General features: G+C 41.8%; 1 protein-coding gene across 1 annotated transcript in view; it reads left to right on the top strand.

Annotated features, from left to right (window-relative positions):
* Window positions 1-12,027, top strand: part of PAPSS2 (3'-phosphoadenosine 5'-phosphosulfate synthase 2) — an 88,948-nt gene extending 76,921 nt beyond the window's left edge. Inside the window, exons 10-12 of the mRNA XM_073353745.2 lie at window positions 5,414-5,682; window positions 8,065-8,294; window positions 8,892-12,027. Coding sequence (XP_073209846.2) covers window positions 5,414-5,682; window positions 8,065-8,294; window positions 8,892-9,033 — 641 coding nt within the window. The 3' untranslated portion in view covers window positions 9,034-12,027. The remainder of the gene's footprint in view (window positions 1-5,413; window positions 5,683-8,064; window positions 8,295-8,891) is intronic.
* Window positions 12,028-16,738: the final 4,711 nt, after the last annotated feature.

The raw sequence follows: 16,738 nt of genomic DNA on the forward strand, positions 1-16,738 counted from the left end.
AAATAAATTGGTTAGTCTCTAAGGTGCCACAAGTACTCCTTTTCTTTTTGTTATAATTCTTGACATGTGATTGGTGTCCATTTATTCTTTTACGTAGAGACTGTCCAGTTTGACCAATGTACATGGCAGAGGGGCATTGCTGGCACATGATGGCATATATCACATTGGTAGATGTGCAGGTGAAAGAGCCTCTGATAGTGTGGCTGATGTGATTAGGCCCTATGATGGTGTCCCCTGAATAGATATGTGGGTACAGTTGGCAACGGGCTTTGTTTCAAGGATAGGTTCCTGGGTTAGTGGTTCTGTTGTGTGGTGTGTGGCTGCTGGTGAGTATTTGCTTCAGGTTGGGGGGCTGTCTGTAGGCAAGGACTAGCCTGTCTCCCAAGATTTGTGAGAGTGATGCGTCGTCCTTCAGGATAGGTTGTAGATCCTTCATAATGTGTTGGAGAGGTTTTAGTTGGGGGCTGAAGGTGACAGCTAGTGGTGTTCTGTTATTTTCTTTGTTGGGCCTGTCCTGTAGTAGGTGACTTCTGGGTACTCTTCTGGCTCTGTCAATTTGTTTCTTCACTTCAGCAGGTGGGTATTGTAGTTGTAAGAACGCTTGATAGAGCTCTTGTAGATGTTTGTCTCTCTCTGAGGGGTTGGAGCAAATGCGGTTGTATCGTAGAGCTTGGCTTTAGACAATGGATCGTGTGGTGTGGTCTGGGTGAAAGCTGGAGGCATGTAGGTAGGAATAGTGGACAGTAGGTTTCCGGTATAGGGAGGTGTTTATGTGACCATCGCTTATTAGCACTGTAGTGTCCAGGAAGTGGATCTCTTGTGTGGACTGGTCCAGGCTGAGGTTGATGGTTGGATGGAAATTGTTGAAATCATGGTGGAATTCCTCAAGGGCTTCTTTTCCATGGGTCCAGATGATGAAGATGTCATCAGTATAGTGCAAGTAGAGTAGGGGCATTAGGGGACGAGAGCTGAGGAAGCGTTGTTCTAAATCAGCCATAAAAATGTTGGCATACTGTGGGGCCATGCGGGTACCCATAGCAGTGCCGCTGATCTGAAGGTATACATTGTCCCCAAATGTAAAATAGTTATGGGTAAGGACAAAGTCCAGCCACCAGATTTGCCGTGACATTATCGGGGATAGTGTTCTTGACGGCTTGTAGTCCATCTTTGTGTGGAACGTTGGTGTAGAGGGCTTCTACATCCATAGTGGCCAGGATGGTGTTTTCAGGAAGATCACTGATGGATTGTAGTTTCCTCAGGAAGTCAGTGGTGTCTCAAAGATAGCTGGGAGTGCTGGTAGCGTAGGGCCTGAGGAGGGGGTCTACATAGCCAGACAATCCTGCTGTCAGGGTGCCAATGCCTGAGATGATGGGGCGCCCAGGATTTATGGATCCAGGTTTATGGATCTTGGGTAGCAGATAGAATACCCCAGGTCGGGGTTCCAGGGGTGTGTCTGTGCGGATTTGTTCTTGTACTTTTTCAGGGAGTTTCTTGAGCAAATGCTATAGTTTCTTTTGGTACCCTCAGTGGGATCAGAGGGTAATGGCCTGTAGAAAGTGGTGTTGGAGAGCTGCTGAGCAGCCTCGTGTTCGTCTTCCGACCTATTCATGATGATGACAGCACCTCCTTTGTCAGCCTTTTTGATTATGATGTCAGAGTTGTTTCTGAGGCTGTGGATGGCATTGTGTTCTGCACGGCTGAGGTTATGGGGCAAGTGATGCTGCTTTTCCACAATTTCAGCCCGTGCACGTCAGCGGAAGCACTCTATGTAGAAGTCCAGTCTGCTGTTTCGACCTTCAGAAGGAGTCCACCTAGAATCCTTCTTTTTGTAGTGTTGGTAGGAAGGTCTCTGTGGATTAGTATGTTGTTCAGAGGTGTGTTGGAAATATTCCTTGAGTCGGAGACGTCAAAAATAGGATTCTAGGTCACCACAGAACTGTATCATGTTCGTGGGGGTGGAGGGACAGAAGGAGAGGCCCCGTGTCATAAATATAAAGGGAAGGGTAAACCCCTTTGAAATCCTTCCTGGCCAGGGGAAAGCTCCTCTCACCTGTAAAGGGTTAAGAAGCTAAAGGTAACCTCGCTGGCACCTGACCAAAATGACCAATGAGGAGACAAGATACTTTCAAAAGCTGGGAGGAGGGAGAGAAACAAAGGGTCTGTGTGTCTGTCTTTGTCGGGGATAGACCAGGAATGGAGTCTTAGAACTTTTAGTAAGTAATCTAGCTAGGTATGTGTTAGATTATGATTTCTTTAAATGGCTGAGAAAAGAATTGTGCTGAATAGAATAACTATTTCTGTCTGTGTATCTTTTTTGTAACTTAAGGTTTTGCCTAGAGGGGTTCTCTATGTTTTTGAAGCTAATTACCCTGTAAGCTATCTACCATCCTGATTTTACAGGGGGGATTTCTTCATTTCTATTTACTTCTATTTTTATTAAAAGTCTTCTTGTAAGAAACTGAATGCTTTTTCATTGTTCTTAGATCCAAGGGTTTGGGTCTGTGGTCACCTATGCAAATTGGTGAGGCTTTTTATCCAACATTTCCCAGGAAAGGAGGGGTGCAAGTGTTGGGAGGATTGTTCATTGTTCTTAAGATCCAAGGGTCTGGGTCTGTAGTCACCTAGGCAAATTGGTGAGGCTTTTTACCAAACCTTGTCCAGGAAGTGGGGTGCAAGGTTTTGGGAAGTATTTTGGGGGGAAGGACGTGTCCAAACAGCTCTTCCCCAGTAACCAGTATTAGTTTGGTGGTGGTAGCGGCCAGTCCAAGGACAACGGGTGGAATATTTTGTACCTTGGGGAAGCTTTGACCTAAGCTGGTAAAGATAAGCTTAGGAGGTTTTTCATGCAGGTCCCCACATCTGTACCCCAGAGTTCAGAGTGGGGGAGGAACCTTGACACCCCGAGATAGGACAAATTCTTCTGCTGGGTTAAGAGTATAGTTGGATAGATTAACAATATTGCTGGGTGGGTTGAGGGAACCATTGCTGTGGCCTCTTGTGGCATGTAGTAGTTTAGATAATTTAGTGCCCTTTTTCTTTGGTAGAGAAGCAAAGTGTGTGTTGTAAATGGCTTGTTTATTCCCCCACCACCACCAGTGTTCCTCAGACGTTCTTGTTAACTCCTGGAAATGTGCTGGAAATGGCCCACCTTGATTATCACTTCAAAAGGTTTTCTCTCCCCCAACCCCACTCTCCTGCTGGTAATAGCTCATCTTAAGTGATCACTCTCCTTACAATGTGTATTTTTTCATGGTCTGTGTGTATATATAAAATCTGCTCACTGTACTTTCCACTTTATGCATCCAATGAAGTGAGCTGTAGCTCACGAAGGCTTATGCTCAAATAAATTGGTTAGTCTCTAAGGTGCCACAAGTACTCCTTTTCTTTTTGCGAATACAGACTAACATGGCTGCTACTCTGAAACCTGTCGCTATATTGAAGCTTCATTGTGTTAGTTCCTGGAAGGCTTCACCAACATTAGAGAGACTAGATGGGTGAGGTAATGTCTTTATTGGACCAACTTCTGTTAGTGTAAGAGACAAGCTTTCGAGCTACACAGAGCTCTTCATTGGGTCTGGGAAAGGTACTCAGAGGATATGTCTACAGTGCAGTGACGCACCCGTGGCTGATCCTGGCTGGCTTGGGCTCACAGGGCTGTTTAATTGCAGTGTAGATGTTCAGGCTCGGGCTGCATCCTGAGTTCTGGAACTCTCCCACCTCGCAGGGCCCTAGAGCCTGAGCTGCAGCCCAAACCCAAATACCCACATCACAATTAAATAGTCCCTTTGCCCAAGCCCCACGAGCCGGGGTCAACTGGCATGGGCCAGCTGTGGGTTTTTAATTGCAGTGTAGACATACTCAGAGTGTCACAGCTAAATACAAGGTGGAACAGATTATTTAGCCTAAGTAGTTAACACATATTTTAAGGGGCCATTCAAGATGAAGTGGCCCATTAACACCTCTGCAGTCGTAGGACAAAAAATAGGGATTAGTAGGTTACGGATGGTTGTAATAAGCCACAAATCTGGTGTCTCTCTTCAGTCTGTGATTTTTAGTGTTTACCAAAATTATTTAGGCTCCCAGGCTCATCTTTTGAAAATGTTGGGCAGATTTGAGAGGGCAGATATGGAGTGATCATTTTGTGAAAAGAGTTCACCCATGAGTGATAGTGTTTTTGTCTTTTAACATTTTTCTGTGTGAGTTCATTTGAGAGTGTAGTGTTTGTCTCATTTCACCCACATAGTTATTACTGGGGCATTTAGTTCTATGGATGAGGCACATCACGTGTTGTGATATGCATGTGTAGAACCCACGGAACTTGAAAGGTGTGTTGCGGGGGGGGGGGGGGGGATCGATCATCATAGCAGTGAAGATATGTCAGCAGGTTTTGCATCTGTTGTTCTGGCAGGGTGTGGTGCTGCTTTGGGTTGTGTCCTGGTTGGTGGGGAACTTGCATCTTATGAAATGCTTGTTGAGGTTCGGGGGTTGTTTGAAGGCCAAAAGAGGAGGTTCAGGAAACATTTTTCAGGATGTAGTCCCCATCAAGTGTGGGTTGTAGTTGTTTAATTACAGTGTGGGGTACAGTTCCAGTGTGGGGGTACCAAGTGACAAGTTGGGGTGTGTGGTTGGGGGAGCTTTTTCTTCACTTTATTGAAGCAGGTTCTCTTGGGGTATTTGGGTGGCCTGTTCCATGATGCAATCTACTTCTCTGGTGGTGTGTCCTTGTTTGATGAAGGCAGGTTTAAGTTTCTTAAGGTGCATATCTTGGGCTTTTATCCTGGGACCAATCACCAAAACATGTCCACACTGGGGAGAGAAGTTCCACAAGTCACCTACAACTCTGCATAACAAATTTGACCTTGTTTTAGAAGGTGGGTGCTTTTATTGTAGATTTTCCAAACTCCCTAAGCATTTTATTGAACTTTGAAAACAAACAAACAAATATTTTCAGAAGTGAAGTTCAGAGGATGATTGGAAATACACTTTCTAATGAGAAGGTGAAAAATACATTGGCCAGAGTAGGATGATATAACCAAGATCAACCTCAGAGAAAATGAGCACAATGAAAAGATTTCGCAGAGCACTTAAGAGGAATAATACATATGTAATTTAAATATTGTAGCAACCATTCCACGTGAAGATAAAGTTGCTTATTTTGTTTCCTTGTTCTGTGTTTGTGCAGCACCTAGCACAATGGGATCCTGGTCCATAACTAGGGCTCCTAGGCACGATGGTAATACAGATCATTCATACAAATAATAATATCAGGGAACATAAACAGTAGAGGTTGTCATAATTTGATGCTCATAACTTACAGAGTGTATAAATGTACTTCCTGTTAGGTGTTCCGGTTAGTGCCATTGTTAATCATCTTATCAGACTTATGACACTGTTCTGAATCTTTCTTGATTAGATGCCGTATTCGCATTTCAGCTGCGCAACCCTGTCCACAATGGTCATGCTCTGCTCATGCAGGACACCAAAAGCCATCTGCTGGAAAGAGGTTACAAACATCCTGTGCTTCTGCTTCACCCTCTGGGAGGCTGGACCAAAGAGGATGATGTGCCACTAGTGTGGCGAATGAAGCAGCATGCAGCCGTGCTTGAGGAACATGTCCTGGACCCAAAGTCAACTGTTGTTGCAATCTTCCCCTCTCCCATGTTGTATGCTGGTCCAACAGAGGTAATGTATTTCTTAAGTAACAACCAACACCTTGAAGTATTCACAGAATTTTAAATCCATAAATATGGCTTTATTCAGAAAACTGACACAGTAAGTGACATCTGAGGTACCCTATTCATTCTTCATCAGTAGCTTCCATATCAACTCTGCTTACAGTACAAGTCCGATAAGATTTGCTAATTGACAGGATTAAAAGATCAGACCAATATCTGAAAAAGTCCAGCTGTAAATTTTGCTTCATACATCATCAGATTAGATTTTGCTGTACTGGGTCTGCAACCTGGTAATCTGGACATAATCTAAACACACATGACTGAAAAACAAGGAGTACATAAGAGCCATTTTTATTGAGCTATGTTTCAGGCAATCATTTTCATATAGTTACTTACATTTTTCCCCGCTTGTGCCAGTCTATGTTGTAGCTTAATTTGATACAAATATAAATACAACTTTTTAGCAAAGTAATCTAAAAGCAGACTTCCTAAATGATAAAACTGTCCCACTCATCTTTGAGAACCTGTGCTATCCCCCAAAGCATCAGTGAATGAGGGACTTTTTAATAGTCATACAATACGTTTACATATTTCCTTCAGTGTTCACCACATGAATGCACCTTTGTTTTATCATCACATTAGCCAGGGGTTCAAATTTTAAAAAGGCTAGACCTCACAGAAATACCAAGGTCTGCCATCTGGGCCTCCAGTACTGGCAACTTGTTAAGTCTCCCATGAGTTTTCCCTCCTTCTACCCTGAGCCATCTGAATTCCCCCAATAGGTCTATTCTCATTCCTACCCGCTTGCAGGGTGTAAATTCTTTACTTTGTAGTGCCCACCACTCAGTCTATCTGCCTTCCGTTCCTGCTTCCTCCCTCTACTCATTTTGTGCTGGACACTTTATTTGGAGGCAGTGGAACTGCTATAGATAAACCCGTGGCACTATCTCCTGAGAGGTCTACGTTGGCAGTGACAGCTTATAGAACTGGCCTGTGCTGAAGGTGAAGGCTACACAAGGCATGGTGGAGATGTAATAGGTAACTGGGCTTTTGACTCCTTATTAATTTCCACTCCTTTGGGAGTTTCTGGTCATGGACAGTCATTACTTCAATTTTCCCCAGTAATTCTTTCCCTAAAGCTAAGGAATAAATATCCTGAGGTAGGCAAATGTGGAGGTTAGGGTAAAAGCACGAAGGAATCAGAACTTTCCTCACAGTTTCATATGCTTGTGCAGCATATACCTGTCTCAGCTGGGCAGTCACTTGGCTGCAGTGTAGGAACCTTCAGCCTCTTCCTTTCACATGAGCTTTTACAAAAGTTTGTGCCTCGTGGCTATTAAATAACTAGGAAATAGAACTACAGTATTATATAAATCCTGAGAGAAAGGAATAGTAATTTATTTGGGGGGGAATTACTTAGCCTTTTAAACTAGTAATTTCAGTAATACTAGCATTATTTACACAGCACCCCAGGGGTGCAGGACGTTTGGTGGTTATACATTTTTTACTGAAGATGGACTGTCTCAATTTCTATTTAAATATTGAGAGGGTGACAAAAGGGAAGGGAATATAGCTGAGCAGAGACAGTGTACAGATTGTGAGGCACAGAGAGTATATATATATCCAGCCACATTCTGTGCTGCCCCTTGCAGGGGAGACAACTCAAGAGAGGTCTGAGGTGCAAAGGTGGCTTTACTTTACCTTTGCATCGCTGGGATTCTAGGCCTAGCTGGGGTGCTCTGTCTGGCCTCCTGGAGAGGCTGGGGCAACTCTCATACGTAATCAGGACTATGGCAGTCAGTTCTTGGTGGTCCCAATAAAGAGAGGAATTAATATTAAAGTAATTAAGGATGCCCTAGTCTTTCCCATTTCACAAGAGGCCCCAATTATCCAGCCAGCCATACTTAAGTTATGGCATATATTCAACTATTAGTAAATAGAGAGACTTGTAAAGTGTTCACTCTTCAGCATTTTCCAGTTATGGCCTCTCAGTTTTCATGCATCATTTCATTTAAGGAGTTCTGTGATCAGACAGAGAGAGAACAAATGATCTCATGTACTCTTACAGCCGTAAAAAACAGAACAAGATCAGTTTCTCTCTGTACAATTTCCACTAGATGCATCCTTTGCAGAAATTTAATTTTAGACCAGTTTCATTTTATTTAAGTAGAGGAAGTGAAAGCAGTGGTAGATGAAAGTGAAGTGGGTAAATCTATAACCAGAAACAACAAATAGCCTGCTGAAGAGTGTCATTCTTTTCATGCTTGTCCAAATAAAGACATTGCCTAGCTTTTAAACATTTTTTATTAAAGCAAGACAAAAATATTGATGTGCTATGTCAAGTGTTGGCCTGCATTTAAATAATGGTATTTGTGTTGCACCTTCACAGGTTCAGTGGCACTGTAGGGCTCGAATGATTGCTGGAGCCAATTTCTACATTGTGGGCCGAGACCCTGCAGGCATGCCCCATCCAGAGACCAAGAAAGATTTGTATGAGCCCACACAAGGAGGGAAGGTCCTTAGCATGGCACCAGGCTTGGCCTCTGTGGAAATCATTCCCTTCAGAGTTGCAGCATACAATAAAGTAAAAAAGGCCATGATTTTTTACAATCCAGAAAGGTAACACAGTGAATGATGATCTGCTTTAAAGTAGCCCATATTATATTTAAATAATATTTAATATTTAAAGGATTTCTTAAGGGTTGAAGTTTAGCAGAAGAAAGGAAAAATTTTGTAGTATTTTAGATAACTTGGCTGTAAATGAAATAAAAGAACTAAGGGATGAAAACACCTATGTGAGGAGTCTGTTTGCCTGCCAGCACAGGACACAACACCCAGACGAAGGAGTTAGCACATATGAAACTAATGCTATGCTTGATCTTCACCAAAAAGGTTAAGAAACAACAACATTTAGGAAACAGTAGAAATACTTCTCCTTATTTTTAGAAAAGTATTTTATATTTAATAATATAATGTAATAGTGAAAATAGAGGTCCTTTATTTAATAGAGGTCCCGTTGCTTCTTATTGCTGCTGGTAAATTTGCACATGTAGATAAAAATTTGTGCCATTAGTGCTTACAGAGTTAGTGAAGACATTGCAATTTTCAGATTAAATTCTGAGGATAGCAGAAAAAATAAATTTGAAAAGATTTGGCTTTGATGCACTTAAGGAGACTAAATTTACTGATTTCATCCATATATCTGTTCTGTGGTAGGCACGATGAATTTGACTTCATCTCTGGAACACGCATGAGAAAGCTTGCTCGAGAAGGCGAAAATCCACCTGATGGGTTCATGGCTCCAAAAGCTTGGAAAGTCTTAACTGAATACTACAAATCACTGGAAAAAAAATATTAATTCTACTTTTCCTCAGAAATATGGGTATTAAGAGTGAGCTCTTGATTGATTGATTTACTGTATTACAGATCACTTAGTTTGCATTTTCAATATCCTAATGGTAGGTTAGAACATTTTCTAATAGGGTCAAATTGTTTTTGAATGTATGTATTTTGGGCCTGGCCCTTCTCCCACTAAATTATTGGTAATTTTCCTTTCAACCTCAAAGGGACCAGCAGCCAGTCTGTTATTTATTTGGATGATTGTCCAAAGCCATATTAGGACTGACCAGTTGGACATCTTTAGTGATGTCCTAGTGGTACACCAACCCCCAAAGGTACACAGTTTGACCTTATAGCCATGATGTAGTTACATATCCCTTATGCTCTTTAAATCAGTTACAAACTGGAAATAGGAAAGAAATGATTTACTATATTTCCCTTATTCCTTAAGAAGCCCATCTTCTGCAATGGGCAGAAGGATTTTCTTTCGCACATATCTGGGTTTCTCTTGTCCACCACACACCCCTCTCTTTCTAATGCCTCCTACTTAAACTTGGACGTTTCAGTCAAGAAACTGAACTAAGCTTTATTGCAGCTCCAAGTTTAGCTTTCTACATAAAAGACACAATTTAAAGCAGCCCAGCTTGAGTGCCAGTGTGAGGTTGGGAGAAGTGGTGCTTTAACTTTTGAGTCCTGCATTGAGGGCTCACAGTGGCACTTTCCCTCCCCACCAAGAACTGCAGGGGAGCTGGCCTGCTTTGACTGCAGGAAGCTGTACTAGGAGATGCATGAGGCCCTTAGACTACTCTCACTTCATCTGTTTTGTACCAGTGTAATGCCACTGACCACAGTGGAGTTATTTCTGATTTACACTGGTGTGTATGATTTACACTGTATGTGATTTGAGAATCAGGATCCGAGTTCAGCTTATTGAATAAAGAGGCCAAGTTTAGGAGGGGACAGTTTAAAATAGTCTCTTGACACCCTAGAATGTCAAGCTAGCGCCTCTTTCTTGCCACTTTCTACCCTCTTTTCTATAATAAAAGCTAATTTAGTCGAATATAATGCTTCCAGTTTCCAATAGAAAAAGGAAACAAACTGGCCACAACCTGTTTTGGAAAGGCCATTTTGGCTCCAGGAGGTTTGGGAAAGGTGTAATTGAGAGAGCTAGAAAAATTGATTTTGCTATACAGTAAAAATTTTAGATGTAGTGTTTAACACATGTTCCCTTGCTTATGCTTTCCATATAGGGAGGATAGCCCCCCCTCCCCTCCACTCCCCTCCCCCACACACTTTGTCCTTCTGAAAGATTAGCTTTAAACATTTGTTTTTCAAATTATGCATATTTACTGTAACTGCAGTAAGCCCCTCCAGGCTGTGCATTAACAGAGTATGAAAGAAGACACTCTCCCATCAGTTTCATGCCCATAATGTACAAAAGTCATGGATCAACAGCCTATTAATGCCCATCATGTTGCAGCTTACTGCTGTTCTAAAGAGAGGAAAGAAATAAGGCCCATTCGTTTTATCACTGTCTGCCAGAGATTGGGGTGTGGGTGAGGAACAGCTGGCTGAAGCTCTATCTAGAAAAAACAGGAATGCAAATGGCAGATGGGAAAATATGGTGAATTGTACGTGCCTCCTTAATGGAGAGTGTGTGTTGCATGTTGTTGCTTCAGGTGGTAAGCTGGAGGCTAGGATCTCCAGGTGCTATTAGACTGGGATGTTGATGGTTTTTTCCCCCCAATCTGTATCTGGCCAGGAGGTTGCAACAAGTTTCTTTTGGACATGAGTCTGGCTTCTGTGATCACTTCTCGTTTGCCACCTTGTGATTACTAAAGTGAACTCTTCCTTGAGCTGCAGCATAAATCCACCTGGAAATGTAAGGTGGTGCAGGATGTGGCTGATCACTGGGGAAGCAGGCTCACCATGCACAGACTGTACTAGTCTTCCAATCTGCATTAGGTGCCATTGTGTTTTTGGGTGATATTGAGGTTGTTGGCTTTCATCTTCCTTGCACCTGCCATATTTGTAGTCAGCAGAGGCATTGTGTACACTGGAGACCCCTCAGTCTAGAAGAGAAGGAACTGTTAGCAGGTTGTCCGTGTGGGGACCCAGGCCTAGACTTTGTAACTCACTGTAGTAACTCCTCACTTAAAGTCGTCCTGGTTAACATTGTTATGTTGCAGATCAATTAGGGAACATGCTCGTTTAAAGTTGCTCAATCCTCCCTTATAACGTTGTTTGGCAGCCGCCTGTTTTGTCCACTCTGGCAGGCAGAGCAGCTCGTTGGCGCTAGCTGGTGGGGGCTTGGAACCAGGGTGGACTGGCAGTCCCCTTATCAGCTCCCCGCTCCCCTAAGTTTCCTGTGTGGCAGCTGCCCAGCAGGCTATCAATTGCCAGCAGTTCAGCTGTCCTGCCCCCCACTGTTGTGTGCTGCTCCTGCCCTCTGCCTTGGAGCTGCTCTCCAGAGCCTCCTGCTTGCTGGTGGGGAGGAGAGGGGGACTAATGTCAGGGTGTCCCCCTCCCCCTGCACCCCACTTACCCCATCTCCCTTAAGCAGGGCTGGGGGGGGGGGTGAAGACACTGCAGGGCTCAGGACAGAGGAAGCTTCCTGGCAGTAGCTGCTGCAGTCTCAGCTTGCTGATTAACTTAACAAGGTAGTGTATTTAAGAGTGGTGTCAGCATACTTAAAGGGGCAATGCACATCTCTCTCTCTCTCACACACACACAGGGTGTGTCTCTGTCTGCCAGGCTGTCTCCCCTCCCTCCATTTGTGCTGCCTTGTAGAGTGTGAGGCTACGTTAACAACCATGGGTTAAGCCTTGAGGGCTCAGCCAATTGCTAGTTCATCATTTAGCAGTAAGGCAATATCCCACCCTCTGACTCCACCACCTCAACCAAGCTTGGATTTGCTTAACATTGTTTCACTTAAAGTCGCATTTTTCAGGAACATAACTACAATGTTAAGTGAGGAGTTACTGTACTTCCCTAAAAAGAAAAGGAGGACTTGTGGCACCTTAGAGACTAACCAATTTATTTGAGCATGAGCTTTCGTGAGCTACAGCTCACTTCATCAGATGTTTACCGTGGAAACTGCAGCAGACTTTATATACACACAGAAATCGTACTTCCCTAGTGGCTCAAAAGCCCAAATCTGTTGACTTAGGCTTTGGAGGTGTGTTCTATCTACTTTCATGGGCTTCTAGGAAGAAGAAAGCATATGAGAGCTGCTGAAGTAATGGTTGGTATTTACTGGAGACTTGTAGGAGCTTATTACCTCCATGAACATGATATTGTGTTATTCATTTTCTAGGGAAAATATACACAGTTATTGTAGGAATTAATGTGAGTGATTTCAGTCTCTGATCTTGCAGATTTATTTTTATATATCTCAGAATACTTTAATGGGTGTCCAAAAACTGGTTAAAAGGTGTTGTAAATGAAATTAGCATTCTTCTCATTTTGCAGTTTTAAATGTAAAAAGATCTATATATTGTAAAACAATCATGCTTCTGCTTGTAATTTAGTTTAGTAAAATATATAATTAAGTGAAATTGTTTTGCTGTGCCCATTGTGCAATGCACATAATTACAGAAGCAATTCAAAATGTTATTTTAAAACATTTTACTTTTCAAATATTTCCAGCTTCTTATTGCTTTTAAAAATCTAGAGTAAGGAATCAAAAGTTGCATTATACCTCAAGAAATTAAATACTACAAATGTAACACAGGAAGCTAAAAATATATTAAACAATAGTGCCTTTTATATTTAGGCCCTCTGGCAGGGACCTGAAAGAGAAAAGTAATACTGTGACTTTTAATTAATATTTGATATTTTTAAAAGTGGTGTTACATTTTTTTTAACCTTAAAACAAAGAAGTGGTCTGTGAAAAAGCAGTAAACCCAAACGGTTACAGCAAAACAATTTACTACACTATTTTAAAGGAATAATTTGAGTCCATTCGCTAGTATTTTTATAGTATATTTATTAAAGACAAGACTGGAATTTGTGCCTTGACTGATGCATCTCATGAGTCATAATATATTCTGAACTCGATACTCTGTTATTAAACATTCACTTTTAGTACAAATATATATTTCTATGTCTAAATATTTGCTTGTCATTTTGTGAAATTTTTTACAACCTTTTTTTGCTTTCTGAAATGTATTCACATCAAGACTTACCTGTAAGGGAATGCAGACTGTCAGCACTGAATTTACATGAGTTCTCCACTGCCATGCTACTCCTGGCCTTCTAATCTCCAGGGGTTTGGCAAGCATGGGAGAGTAGCCACTGAAACTGTGCTAGAAACTTATTGGATCAATACCAGCAGAACCTATTACAGCCAGTTTCCTGAACTATCCATGCCTTCTTATTACTTTCTTATAGCATGGTTCCAGCATGAGGATTAACATAGGTATGCAGGCATTTTATTTAAAAAATACCCCACACATAGGCCACACTATTTCCAACTTTTTAGTAACTACGTCAACCCCACATCACATATAAAAAGCAATTTGGGGCTATCTGGTTTGCTCAGTTTTCAGACTCTAACCTATGGGCACCTACATGCTGCTGGGATCCACTTCCCTATAAAGCAAGAATAAAATGGAGCAGTGGAAATCTTCACTCCCGTCTTGTAGAAGCGGTTGATGTGAAAAAAAATTGCTACCAGCAAGGTAAAGGAATCAAGTAATTGGGATTCAAGTGAGGGTCTTATACCACCCTCCTCACTGTTCCAAGCACCTTCCTGTAATAAGTTAAATAATGTAACCAATATCTGTCACATGTGGTTTGTTCTTGCTCTCATCCTTTACCGAGCGGTTGGGCAAAATTGTGTGTGTGCAGTGTAGTGTTATGGCACTTTAACGTTTTACTTTTTTTAATGTGCACGTTAGTGTGTCTAAGAGGAGGCAGGTCAAAGAAGGTAGCTTGAAATAGTGCACCTTGCCGTGGTGAGGTTTGTGATGGTCATTAGTACTTATGAAAGTTCATTCTAGTCTAGGACTAGCCCCTGAGAAAGTTTAGTCTCCTGCATGCATGAACTTTACCCTTATGGTGGACAACTCCATTATGGCCAAGGAACAGTTGTAGACTACAGTTCTCCTGAAGCTTTGGGCACCTTTAGATATCCAGGCCCAAGCCAGAGTATATTGAAGAAAAGGACAAAAACCTTCAACTTAATATTTTATGGGAAGGCACTGTAGAGAGCAGAGGCCAGGTTTGATGGGCTTAGAATAGCCAGCATTACTGAGGAGATGCCCTGCAGCATTGTGTACTAGTTGGAGTTTCCTAAGAGCTTCATGGCCGGCTACAGTGTATTGCAGTAACCCAGACAGGAAGTGATGATGTAACTGAGGCCAGGTCATCATCTGCTAGGAGAGGATAGATTCTTCTGGCCCACCAGGTATGGTAGAAAGCATTATGCACAGATGCTGGTGTGAGTTTAGAAGTGGTGAAGAAACCCAAAGTACCCCTACCCTGAAACTGACCAGCTGCAACCTTCACCTAATAAAGGCTGAATGGTGGCTGCAAGAGTATCATCGGTCATGGCCACACAAGAGAAAGCTATAATCTCAGAACTCTACTTTCTTCCCAAACAGACACACAAAGACATAGAATTGCTCCAGTCAGGATGCCAAGTGGCATTTTGCCCTCAGAGCCGCGTGAGGAAAAATCCCACCATGAAGGGCTCCCCTCTAGGTCACTGAGAAGTGCAAATTTGTGGGGAAGTTGCTCATGGCTAGATGGTGAAGCACTCAGCACCAACCACAGGGACTAAATTTTCGAAAGTCCTGGTAAGTGAACGGTTAAGAGTAAACCACTTTCTGCTCAGAGGATGAGCTGATACACTTCAGGCACCATGATCCCCTGCTTATTTGTGTACCTAGTTTGGGTGAACTGTTGTCCCTACTCTTACTCCCAAGTACAGGACGAAAAAGCTGAAGTTCAAGCATACTCTGAAAGAGAATCTTAAATAGCAGAAGGGCAATTCAAGTGGTGTTCTCCAGAGATCTATATCAGTGGTTTTCACTCTGTGATCGATGGAGCCTTGGGGGTCCATAGACTGTTTAAGACTTCCAAAGGTGTCCACACCTCCATTTGAAATTTTTTAGGGATCTGCAAATGGAAAAAGAAAAGTTGAAAACCACTGATCTATATGAATCCTTCACTGAATAGCAGGGTCCTTGTGAAAAGAAGACACCAGGATTTCTTCCTAGACTAGATCATTTGATCAGTCTTTTAGCTACAGACTACTACTGAAGCTATGATGGTTACTGAGTGGAGTAGGAAGAGACCTAAATGAAATCAAACACACATCACACAGTATCACGTTCAAGGGGACAGGGAAAAACAAACCATTGGGTCCAAAAGGGCCTGGTTCAGCAAAAGCATATAATCGTGCTTAACTTTAATTAAAATCAATGGGACTGCTCAGCTATTTAGAGTACCCCGAGGTTTAAGGTTAAGCATGTATTTATTTAAGTGCTTTGCTGAACTGATTCTAAAACCACAGAAGTTAATTTTAATATGCTGAGTGTTACTGTATGTAAGGTAATGGGGGAGGGGGGGAATCACAGTACCTAATGCTTCACTAAAACTATATTACTTCTGCTGCATTTTCCTCATCCACAAATTTAATCAAAATTCAAGAACAACTAAATTTGCCTGTCATTTGTTCCTTATAAATCCCTGCTGCTTTTCCTCTAGATGTTTACAAATTCTCTCACTGCTGGTTCTGTTTTTTTTTTCCTAAGGACTCGAGAGCTCCCCTTCCCGTAGGAGGAATTCTTTTAAAAAGGATAGAATTCTCTGTTATTGGATCTCCTCAACTATTGTTTGAGGTTTCTATAGTTGAAATACTTGAGATTAAAATGCCAAATACCCCAAATTAGCGTTCTTTACTGTGGCATAATCTCATTTCCCTTTCCCACTATGATTGAAAGCTATGTGCATTTACCCTAGAGCTTTCCAGTGTCAAAAAAGGAAACAAACATTAGACTGGAGAAACACAATCTTTGAGAGGAGGGGGTGGGAAAATGAGTTGCTGAGTCAAAATAACATCTTTTGAACAGCTGATATGTAACAGAGTTCACTGAAGAAGTTCTCAGAGAAAAGGGACTTTTTACATATTATAAAATACAGTGGTGATAAACTTGATGGAATTTCCATTTTTAGCCCTTTATCTCCTAGGGTGGCTGGTTCAAATTTCTTTATCTTATTTTTAACTTGTTTTCATGCTTATTTAACTTTCCTCTTATCAGTAGCATATGCTGGTTGTCCGTAACATACTTAGGTCTGAACATCCTGGCTGTTAGGTTAGGAAGTATATATGCACGTAATTAGTGCACAGTTCATAGTGCTGCTATAAAAAATAAAGGTACACTTTGTTTAAACAATATTAAGCTTGGAAAAGTTTTACATCTTACATTATCGATCTCATAAATTTGTTCTACTGTACTTGTTGGCAACAGTTTAACATTGCTAATTCACAATGACTGGGAGACCCAGGTCGAGTTTCTCAGCTTTGCAAATTAGTGTATGAGGAAACAAAGAAAACCACCACAAAATATACTTCCCTCTCCAAGTTAAAATAATGCTTGTGATAATTCATAGCATCTTGTAAAGATGTTGAAATATTTTCTCTAAAAAAGAAAAGGAGTACTAGTGGCACCTTAGAAACTAACCAATTTATTTGAGCATAAGCTTTCGTGAGCTAC

Source organism: Lepidochelys kempii, chromosome 7 (genome assembly GCF_965140285.1).
Source record: "Lepidochelys kempii isolate rLepKem1 chromosome 7, rLepKem1.hap1, whole genome shotgun sequence".
NCBI lineage: Eukaryota > Metazoa > Chordata > Testudines > Cheloniidae > Lepidochelys > Lepidochelys kempii.